The sequence below is a fragment of the Gymnoscopelus braueri genome (assembly GCF_963280865.1).
Source record: "Gymnoscopelus braueri genome assembly, chromosome: 2".
Taxonomy (NCBI): domain Eukaryota; kingdom Metazoa; phylum Chordata; class Actinopteri; order Myctophiformes; family Myctophidae; genus Gymnoscopelus; species Gymnoscopelus braueri.
This window is the reverse complement of record NC_137604.1, coordinates 30,406,417-30,418,802: the sequence shown is the minus strand read 5'-3', so window position 1 is coordinate 30,418,802 and position 12,386 is coordinate 30,406,417. Positions and strand designations below refer to the sequence as shown.

At 41.7% G+C, this 12,386-nt stretch overlaps 1 protein-coding gene across 1 annotated transcript in view; it reads right to left on the bottom strand.

The window, feature by feature from the left end:
- prss12 (serine protease 12) overlaps positions 1 to 12,386 on the bottom strand; it is a 45,300-nt gene that overhangs the window by 17,113 nt on the left and 15,801 nt on the right. Inside the window, exon 8 of the mRNA XM_080445428.1 lies at positions 9,662 to 9,803. Within this exon, the coding sequence (XP_080301554.1) occupies positions 9,662 to 9,803 (142 nt within the window). The remainder of the gene's footprint in view (positions 1 to 9,661; positions 9,804 to 12,386) is intronic.

Sequence of the window (12,386 nt, the reverse complement as noted above, 5' to 3'; positions counted from 1 at the left end):
TGTATAAAATTGTGTTTCAGATTAAACTTTTTTTGTTTACTTGGTCTGCTCTTTTTTCCCCTCTACACCTATATATCTCTTTGCCAAAAATAGCCGATCTACAAGGCGTTGTGAGCTTGTAGATCTGCTATTTTTGGCTAAAGTTCTCCTCAGAAAAGGGATGCCAGGGTTCAAGTGGTTAAGGTAAAAAAAAAAAAAAGATAACACACAAAGATTTGGTGGACCCCCTGTAGTAACTCTGAGGACCCCCTAGGGGTCCCGGACCCCCTGTTGAAGACCCCTGCTTTATACTTTTGGATAGTGTCATTTCTCTTGTTAACTAGCAGATTAATGTTTAGCGATCTCAAGCAGTCTGTCTCTCTCAAGTAGCAGCTGCAATCCATCCAGTAACGACCAATTTATGCTTCGACGTACAACGGTCAGTGCATGGTGGGAAAAGTACTCAGATATTTTACCTAACTAAAAGTCTGGAATTCAAAATTGAGTAAAAGCACAAAAGTATTAGTATCAAAATGTACTTAAAGTACCAAAAGTAAAAGTACTAATATTTGAAAATAGCAGATCTACAAGCTCACAATGTGTTGCAATGCGATGCATTAGATTGGCTATTTTCAAATAGCCTATGTAGGCCTATAAAATAGGGCTAAAGTGGTTTTATAATATAATAATTGATAATAGCAAAGTAACTAGTAACTAAAGTTTTCAAATGATTGTAGTGGAGTAAAAGTACAATATTTGCCGTTGGGGTGTAGAAGTAATACAATAGTAGGCCTACTGAAAATTGGCAATACTCCAGTAAAGTAAAAATACCTAAAATTTGTACTTAAGTGCAGTACTTGAGTACATGTACTTTGTTACTTTATGACAACGGTGTTGCGCCCCGAATATATTCAATCTGCGCTGCAGTGTGAGCTTGTGGATTTGCAAAGCGATCCTGATGAATCATGCTTAATAATGTGACGTTGCAGCCTACGTCTGGCATTGCGGGGTATAATGAGAATAAAAGTAAAATCATTCAAATTATTGAATGATTATGATGAGGACGGTAGGCTTTGCTACATGGTCAGTCTTGGAGGAGGGGGGGGGGAACCGCTGTTTACGGTTTATTATGCCACCTAATAGCTTACATTTTGATTCATTCTCTGTGACTGTGAGAGTATCACAAATGTGTGCCAAATATAAGGCGTTCTGTCTTGACTCTTGGAGTTCCAGTACATTTGTTAACTATCCATTTCTTAAATTAGCCTTTCATTATGTTCTGGCCCGCCATCTAATGCTTTAGAAAAAAAACGTTCATGTTGGTGCACCCTTCATAGTTCTTAAATCCATGAATTTTGCAAAAATGTTGCAAGGGAAGTCTCTGTGCCAGCCAGGATTATTTTGTTCTTCGTCGCACAATGGTTTCGAGTGGTTAACATTATGCGATATTATCTGTAGAATACAACTCTCGTAGACGTATTTACGATTCTGACGTTTTCAATCTACGAGAGTTGTAGGGTTCACCCCCATGGACACAGGGACTTTCTGCACTATGCCCCGTAGACACTCCAAACATGTACAAATTGAAAATAAAGGTGCTTACCCCCACGCAGCAAATGTTAACTATCGCTACGGGGTAGTAGTTTAATGTAATAATCCATATCTTTCAATAAAGAAGTGTTTAATGCCGACTGTGGCTGATTCTGTCGGAAGTTCCCAATGGGCGGTAGTGACGCGCCCATCTGGTGAAACCCGGAATTACACTCAATGTAAACAGGAAGTAAGCGAGGGTGAAACAATGGCATTCGGCCATAGACGGCATTAAAACACTTCTTTATTGAAAGATATGGATTATTACATTAAACTACTACCCCGTAGCGAGAGTTAACATTTGGGGCATGGAAGCACCTTCATTTTTTATTTGTACATGTTTGGAGTGTCTACGGGGTATAGTGCTGAAAGTCTCTGTGTCCATGGGGGGTGAACCCTACAACTCTCGTAGATTGAAAACGTCAGAATCATAAATACGTCTACGAGAGTTGTATTCTACAGCTAATGCGATATACAAGACCACAAGTAGCCTACCGCGAATGAGACGCGTTGTGAGCTTGTAGATCTGCTCTGATGCGGTGCACTGTGTGTGTGTGTGTGTGTGTGCGTGTGCGTGTGCGCGCGCGCGCGCGCTGCGCTGCTCAGGAGCGCAGCTGGCTGTTGGAGAAAAACACTGAATTGACATATGAAAATGTTGCCTTCAAAGATTGGTGTGGATAATGTGGGAAGGGTCTAATTATTTTATATTGATATTTTTTGGGGTCACATTATTATATTTAGGCCTATCTTTTTTTAGGTCACATTATAGCTTAATATGGAACATGAACATCTCGCCATCAGATTGGATTGCCATGTCTGTCAGGCTGTCAGACTGTCTGTCTGTCTATCTCGAGACAGAAAAACAGAGAGACATGATAGTATTATAATTTTCGGGGAACCATGACTTCATCACAACCCATCAATCATCATTGAATGAATAGGCACTTGGAGAGAGGGAGAGAGAGAGAGAGAGAGAGAGAGAGAGAGAGAGAGAGAGAGAGAGAGAGAGAGAGAGACAAGTGCGTGTCAGATAAGTGGCAGGCCGGCAGCGGACCACGGACTAAACATCTAATAGGCCTATAGGCTACACATGAACATTTTGCAAGGGCTGTTCTGGTATATACTTTAATTCATCAACGTGATGAAAGCGACCAAATAGGCTATTTCCATGGTGGACACCAGCCTAGGGTTAGACTTGCACAGCAGTTCATTGTCTGTCCGTTGTCTGAGAAGCGCAGTGCTGATCCAATAATACAACTCATAATGACTACAGGCGTCGAAATTAAAACCTGTCCCATCCATAGAAGCCAATCTATAATAACGCATAACAATGAAGTAACTGGAAATCTGATTTCCAGTTATATTTATTCCCATGATTTGCTCTTAGGATGAATTAAACCCCGTATTTAACCAGGTCAATCTAAATGAGATTAAAGTTTATTATCTATTACATTAACATTGTAAAACGCATATGAAAAACACACCAATGGGAGACAGATTCTATAACACTTTGAATTGTATCAAAATGTGTGAAATCGTTATCTAGACGAGCAGGTGAGATGTGGTTTCGCTACTTTTTTCTTTCTGTTTTTCCTCTCTCCTTTTTGAGAGAGAAGGATAATTGTTGCGCTCTGCAGTCATGTAACACAGAAGTAATACCTCTATGGCATAAACGCATATGTTTATTGTTGTTGGAAGGGAGCTTGGCGCATTTGGGGAGCATATAGGCATTTGAAAACATGGTCACAATTGGACCCGTTGGAAAGCCAGAGCGGCACCATTGATTTGACACCATAGGCTATACTGTACAGCTGTTTATTGCCTTGAAATAGAAGATTATTTAAGAGAAAATACTATAGCCTAGGGCTAGGCCTACATGTTACTGATGATAATATATTTGCAATGATGCTAAATGAAGCAAATTCGTGTCAGATCAAAGCCACGTACGGTGATGCCCTGCACCATGCACTCTGCTTAAAAGCCGCTGTTGCTTAATTGCTTTATCAATGGATATTGATAGAATATACAGTGATGAGCTGTACACGAAACAAAAGCTAAGGTTCCAAAGAACTTAAAATTGATTTGATTTGAGAGAGCTCTAAGTGTTAGAAGACACCCACGACCGCCGAGTTTTTGGCACCGACCGCGCCGTGATTGCGTAATTCCTTGCGTAATTCATTCATATCAGGAAATAATGAAAGAATCCAGCCATGGGCCAGATAAACATACAAAGCTTAGATTTCACGGATTCTGGCGTTCTTTTTATTTAAATTTTTGGTTATGATCTGACTGAGTATTAGCTAATATAAAAATCGCCTCGAACCTCCGGAAAAAGACGAGAAGAGTGCATGGCGCGGTGATCAACCAAACCCGATGTTGGAATCATACTGTACAGTTTATAATTGCCTTGAAATAAAAGATTATTTGACAGAAATTAATACAGCCTATATGTTACTGATGACTTGGAATTAAATTTTATTGCAATCAATGCAATATTGATTGCAAAGGACAGGATTCAAGAATGGAGACTTGGAGAGGGACAGCGCACCTTCTGTGCGTAATTGCAGAAAGCCACTTCATAAATTGAATCACATATCAGGAGAGGTAACTGAATTAATTAATACAAATATTATTATTTTTTTATTTTAAGACTTACACGTGCATATGAGGCGTTCTGTGCAGGGCAGAGTTATGTCACAAGGGCACACGATGCGTTATGTACAGAGCTCAGTTATGTCACACGGGTAGGTGAGGCGTTCCACGCAGCGCGCACCAAGGTGGCACAGCACCCACTCATCTCTCCGCGCCTCGCCTAGTCGCGTGACCAAATAAATCATGCGTGCGTTGACGCGTGCCTTTGCTACAGACGCATGAATCTACACGTAGACGTGTTACCCTGTAGGTCAAGATGCAGTGGTTGCACTGTTACGCGTGAACGCGCGCGTGCACGTGTTCCCATTGTGAGTCAATGGGAAAGTACACTACACGTCTATGCGGTTCTGTGCAACACAAAAAAAAAAGTACACGATTACAGGACAGGGGGTGTGCTTACGTGGCACTAATGGAGCCCCATAGTGTGTGTGTGTGTGTGTGCGCGTGTGTGTGTGTGTGTGTGTGCGTGTGTGTGTGTGAGTCAGCCAGCCCTTTGTCTCCATGTATTTAGACAGTGATGACATTTGAGCAGAGATGTTATGGTTTGACATTCTCTGGCCATGACACAAACCACCTCAAACCTCTTTCAATCTGATAACAACTGTGTCTGTGACACACTATCATACCCTCACCTCTGACTTCAATTAGCAACCCAGCACAGCGTCCCACACGTGTGTGTGTGTGTGTGCGTGTGTGAGTGTGAGTGTGAGTGTGAGTGTGAGTGTGAGTGTGAGTGTGAGTGTGTGTGTGTGTGTGTGTGTGTGTGTGTGTGTGTGTGTGTGTGTGTGTGTGTGTGTGTGTGTGTGTGTGTGTGTGTGTACGTGTATGTCTGTGTAATGTGCGTGCATGTGTGTCCTCTTATGAATGGCTCTTTACTCTCATTTTAATTAGGAATGATAGCTGACCGACCAAGAAGATCTCATATTGTTTCCCAGGGGCAGGTTGATTGGCAGGGTTCATTTAACTGGCGGCTCCACAGGGAAGCTGCTGTCTGTTACTGAGACATCTAGTTTTCTGCCTGTGCCTCCCAAAGATCCCTGTGGTGCTTTAGCGCACAAAGGTTAAAGCCAGAGGGTCCAATTCAAAAGGAGTGCACCGCCCACGCACAAGCAGAAGAAGTCAATTGAAACAAATTCTGGAAACTGACATCAAGGCTGCATGGAGTTGCTGTGGAACAGTATATTTGAGTACATAATAAAACTGGACCTTTTGGCCCATTTTTTTGGTACTAGACAATGGGAACTTTGCCCATTCACTTTAGGTCTGCAGTTATTGTTGAAGATTTTTGGTACATACGTGATATGTGGGACTTACTAAACAGCACCTTAGGGGCAGGACTAACAGCACTGTTTATCGCTGATTGGTTACACATTTGCATCACTCAAGCAACTGCCATGTTTGAATGAATTAGTTATTTCACATTTTAATGTTAAGGAGGTAGGGAAGCCTCAGTTTTCATCCTTCAGTGTGCGAGCCCCTTCTTTTTGTTTATGGGCATTTCAATGTTAGCTTTCGCAGAAGCAGGGATATCAGCAAAATTGTGAAAACCACGGTACCAGGGAGCAACGATGAGGTCCAAGCTCTCATAGTCATTTGGTCAGCGCCAGCGGATGAAAGACAACGGAAGATTGAGGGAATGAACGAGAAGGTACCTCCAATATATCCGATAATATCAGAGCACTTGAGGGAAATGGGCTACGAATGTGATCTTGAACGATTGGGTCTAGTGTTGGGTCGTGCTTTATTATTTTTGTGCAATCGAAAAGGGCCCTTAAATGCAGCCGAACATTAGGAAAGGACGGAGGTGTGAAGGACTGGCCTGTTTAGATGAATACACTACTATTGTTCTATTTACTCTAACTAGAGTAGACCATACCCGTCGGGGGATATGAGCACCACGCGCGCGTCATGGTCCGCTTGTTTCACGGATGTGGCAACACCGGCGCTTGTTTCACGCACATGATTTGGCAACCCGGGAGCCAGCGAACACAAAAACGCTAATAAACAGCTGACATTTGGGGAAAGCGACAAACGGGCTTCGGTGTTCCGTGCACATGGTAATGGTCAATGGCTGTGTGCAAATTCAGATCAATTGCTCCAGCCACTGAGGAGAACCGGGCAGAAGAGATTTGGGGCACAGAGCAACAGAGCTTTGTAGAATTATAGGATGATAATAAATAGTTGTGTTATATGAGCAGGAGTGTTGCACCTCCCTCGCTTGCTGATAAGCTTCAATCAGCTCTTGGTTTGTGCTAAACATTTTGCTTGGTCACAGGTAAGATACTAAAAGATTTACTGTTACCAACAGAAACCAAAATCATTTTCTGATTATTTATTTGACCACTTAAGATAATGGAACCGATCTACAAGCTCATACCGTGTCATTTTTGCTATTTAAAAAATAATAAGTGGTTAATGAGCTTTCACATCTGTAGAATCAGTCCACACCTAGCTCTGTCCTCTCAGTGGAATTACTTTGTCCAGAGATGGAGATGAACTACAACATTTTGGCTTTGCCAACCAGAACACATTCCTGGATTTCAGTGGGGGCATTTTTTCAACTTCAACTGTTCAACTTCTTAGACGGTGTGAGTCGCACAATAATAAGCCCATTGTTTAAGCCTCTCCTGCAGACAGAATTAGGTCATAGGAGTACAGTTCATTGCTCTAATGTTAGGCCTCATTTGCACTGCTAGCATATTAGTCTCTTGACGTGCTAGAACATTATAGCCAAAGCACTTGAATGCTGATGAACCACAATGGAAACGAGCCTTTGGCTTTTTAGTGATTATCCATTTGGCTTTCTTTTTTACGTACTGCTGTACCTTTGAAACTGTCAATAAAATATTCAAAGTCAAGGAACAAAGAACTATGTCTGCTATACTGCAACCTTAGAGACCCAGATACATAGTTTCTGTCTATAGGTCTTATTATGCATGATGTGATGTGTGTGAGTACTGTATGTGTGCGTTGTGCATGTTTGCATGTGTAAGTATATTTGTGTTATTACATGCATATTCCATTACCACCACATTAACCTCTCACCCCCTATGTAATGGTCTTTAACCACACCCAGTCCATCATAGTGATGACCCTAACATGACTTTAACACGCCTCTGACATGCTCTCTCTCTCTCTATCTATCTATCTCTCACACACGCAAACACGCACGCATGCACCCATGCGCGCGCGCACACACACACACACACACACACACACACACACACACACACACACACACACACACACACACACACACACACACACACACTTATGCACTCCAGATGTGGCTTTCATCCGCAGTCTAGATATACTGTACGTGTCAGCGACAGGGAGAGATGGGTGAGGGATGAATGCTTCTTGGAAGAGAGTGAAAGAGGAACAAATAAAATAAAACCGTTTTCCATAAGAGTCTAAGCAGTGCATTCACTTCCCAGCCCAGACAATATCACTGCGTGGGGCAATTTTCTTTTTTTGCAATGGCAGATTCGTCTGGAACCAGGCTATTTTATTATTTATTATTTTTTTTTTTAAGGGAAGATATAATGGAAGAAACAGGAGGGTGAAATGAGGTAGTTTGCTTCAGTCAAGTGTTCATTAAAGGTCATACCTTTGTGGAATTACTTTTTGTTTGGGTGTGCTTGTTTTGGCTCTGAGTAGCTGTCAGCCACCAGGCTGTTGAATGACTTCTAAGCCCTGCCGCCATTTCAGTCACATGAGTGACATACTGTGGGCTGTCACTGCGTCAAAGAACTGGCACTACCACTTACACCTACATGTTTGATATCTGCTGCTAAGTGATGTCTCTTACTTGAAAGAGACTGTGATTTATTTTCTAAGCACTCACCTTTTGTATAGTGTCGCTGTTGGGCGGAAACTGACAATATGATTTAGTCACAAGCTCTTGTTAATACTTTCCATTTGTTCAATGTTTATAAAACCCACAATCACACTTTCACTTTAAACATGTTTAAATGCGAGGCACAGCATTAATTTATGAAAAAACATAATTAGACGAAAAATGGGGATACAAGGTTTTACTCGACAGCAACGATGTCGATATGTGATACTGTTGTTGTGTTATCTAACATTTTGCCGGTTTATTTTTCTTTCTCTGTTCTTTTGACTAGATTTTGAAACTCAATAGATCGCGGGAGCTTTTACGGCAGATAATTTCATCCACTCAAAACTGTAAACTTTCAAACTGTAAGCTTTTGATGTGACAATAGACTTAGCAGTAGCAGTTGCCGCTGTTGTAGAAGGGACAGACTCGAATCCCTCCATCTAATGAAAGTATAGCTGATGCCAGCTGTCTCATATAGGCAGTGTTCACACAATAAACGTTCTTTCTAAACGAATGTAATCAAGTGTATACAAACAATTGTAAATAATTGAAAGCACACATGGGGTTAGTCGTTTTTCATCCAAAATGTAATCTTTCAATGACACTGTTATGGAATATTATATACATAATATTACATGTGAATGAAATGCATTTACAGTAGTGCGATGCGTTGGGATATCTATTGTTGAGAGATACACGGTGGAAGTGTGATGAGATGTAAACTGAAGCAATGGTGGTGGTGAGAAAAAGAAGAGCGATACTAGAACAAGAATATGTGTTGGAGAGGTCAAAAGTGAGTGGAGAGAGACAGACTTAATAAACAGAGTAGGCAATCTGGATTCACTCGCTGTGAGTCTAAACAGAGCCACGCACCTTTTCACCACCCTAGCATTGCCACTCACTTTTCACCTTTATGCTCCTATTTTCAATATCCTGTCCAACACAAAATACGAATCCAAGGATGATGGGGACCAGGGTTGATATAAATGCACGCATGCTCACATGGGCCTTAGTATACACAGAATTAGTGGTGGAAAAAGTACTCACATTTCTTACTTAAGTAAAAGTATCAATACTGCATTGTAGAAATACTCTGTTACAAGTAAATGTCCGGAATTCAAAATTTACTTGAGTAAAAGTACAAAAGTATTGGTATCAAAATGTACTTAAAGTACCACAAGTAAAAGTACTAAAATGTTTGAAAATAGCAGATCTACAAGCTGACAACGCGTCGCACCGCGACGCGTTGGTTAATGTATGTATTATAATATAATAATGTATAACTGCAAAGTAACTAGTAACTAAAGTAAAAGAGTAAAAGTACAATATTTGCCTCTGAGATGTAGTGGGGTAGAAGTAAAAGTATTGGAAATTGGAAATACTCAAGTAAAGTACAAATACCTCAAAATTGTACTTAAGTATAGTACTTAAGTAAATGTACAGTTACTTTACGACACTGAATCACAGCCTAGTAATTTGGGTATTGTGTAAGAGATGATGATGAGTTTGTCACGAGGATTGTTACGCTTACACAATGACCGCTTTCCAATGAATTGTAGCACTTAGAATAATACACACCCACACACACACACATACCTGTAACCCAGCTGGCGACACACCACCTCAGCATCGCGGTCTGTCCAACCGTCATCACACACTGTCCCCCACTGACCAGACAAATAGAGCTCCACTCGGCCCTCTCTGGAGCTCTCTCCTCCCACCAGCCTCACTTGCACACCTGGAGAACACACGCACACACGCACACGCACACGCACACACACACACACACACACACACACACACACACACACACACACACACACACACACACACATAATATTATTATGGGATTAGTCGTCCGCTAGTAGATCACAGCCTGCAAGATGATTTGATCAAATAAAAGTTATTTTATTTAAAAATATATATTATGATCAAATCTCAACAGTTATTAATGCCTCCTCTTAGCCGCTGAGCTGCACTAAATTATGGTTTCCTTGGGGAATGGGGATGATACATCATCTTGGAAATGTTGGATGACCTCATTAAGGTCCTTATCCAGGACAGGGATTATTTATAGTTGAATTGAATTGAGTGAATTATACATTGTATTCTGTTCATGAAGCAGAGTAGTCCTGCTTTAAGGACAGAAGACAAATATCTCCCTTGGCCAGGGAGGATTCCCCTTTGCCTGGGCGGTATATGTTTGGTTTCCCACGCAGGACAGACCCGTGTTAAAATCCAGGTGGTTCAAAAACAATGTAGTAAGACAGGGGGAAATCTGTTGTAGAATCCCAAATTGTGCACTTAAACATCAAATAATAATAATAATAATAATAAAATATTATTTAAAAGTAAATAATAATATTATGTAATATATTTACGTAATTAGTTTTCGATACTAGAGATGGTGGCGCTGAAGCAAGCATTATTTTTGACGGCTTGAATTTAAGTGAAGAGACCATCGTCGCACACACACACGCACGAACACACGCACGCACGCACGCACACGCACACGCACACGCACACGCACACATACAGATGCGTACACATTCATACATATACACTACAGCACTGATCTAAAACCCAAAGACGCCTACTCTGACAAAATCACAAGATCACTGACACAAAAGTAAAACCACATTCGTCTACATTTGCTGTTAAGTCTTACAAACAAATGAATGAAAAATGGTATAAAGTACTGCACCATACAACCCCACACACAACCTTTACAAAGTAATCGCGTGTATATCTAAAGCACTGTGCCATGAATAACATTGAACAACAATATAAAACTCTTCTATAGCTTCTATGAGGCTTGACAAGCAGACCCAAAGAAAAGAGTGATTGACAGCAGCTAGGAGAGAAAATGAATCCTCAGTGTGTAAACATATGGAAAACTCATTAGTGTTCAGCAAGATGAGAAACGTTTATGTGCGTATGTGTGCGCCTGTGTCTGGGGTGTCTGCCTGTAAGCAGAAACCAATGATGATGGATCTTAATCATAACGCCGGCTGATGTTATTAGCCATCTCGGGATGCATAACTTTTCACACAAAGAAATGGAAGGAGGGATAGAGAAAAAGAGAGAGAGAGAGAGAGAGGGGTGAAGAAGATTAATGATCTTTTCATATCAACAGGAGCTTAAGTGTTTCACTTCCTGAACAGCCTCCCCCACACAATCGTTTCACACACACAACACACACACACACACGCACACACACACACACACACACACACACACACACACACACACACACACACACACACACACACACACACACACACACACACACACACACACACACACACACACACACACACACACACACACACACACACTCTCACACACACACACACACACACACACACACACACACACACACACACACACACACACACACACACACACACACACACACACACACACACACACACACACACACACACACACACACACACACACACAGGCTGGCAGGCAGGTCGCTCACACTGAGGTGGTGAGTTGATTATGTGTATGGGAGGAGGCAGGTGTTTCGTTTACTTCCTTTGCATGAAACCTGAACACCTTTGACCTGTATGTAACTCGACAGCCTGTCAGATCAAGTTTGTTTGTGTGTGCATGTGTGTACGTGTGTGTGTGTGTGTGTGTGTGTGTGTGTGTGTGTGTGTGTGTGTGTGTGTGTGTGTGTGTGTGTGTGTGTGTGTGTGTGTGTGTGTTCTGTGCGTGCCAATTTGTGTGTCTGCATACAGTATGTATGCAACAACATGGATTGAGCTCTGTTGTGCGTGCTTGAGTAAGAGTGCAGCAAACAGTTTTATGATGTTATATGATAGTTACACTGCAAAAGCCTGCAGTGTTAATTTAATGAGCATGAATTGACCAGTAAGTGTTATAGTGTAGGCCAAGGGTTCTCTAACCTTAAGGACCCCCAGTTCAGTATGCATTATTAGGTCATGGACCCTCATAACTCTGAGTTACCGAACGCCCGGGTCCATTTGGTTCCCATTTATTATTCTTTTAGCTGGGGACCCCCTGGAACTCCCTCAATGACCCCTAGGGGTCCCCAGACCCCAGTTTGAAAACCACTGGTGTAGGCTGACTGTTTAGAACCTGCTATGACGTAATGACATCGTATACGTGCTTGTAAAGGTAATGAGACATGTGTGTGTGTGTGTGTGTGTGTGTGTGTGTGTGTGTGTGTGTGTGTGTGTGTGTGTGTGTGTGTGTGTGTGTGTGTGTGTGTGTGTGTGTGTGTGTGTGTGTATAGTACATTCTGTACATTCTGACACTCTGACATTCTACAAGCGTGTGTATCTGTCTG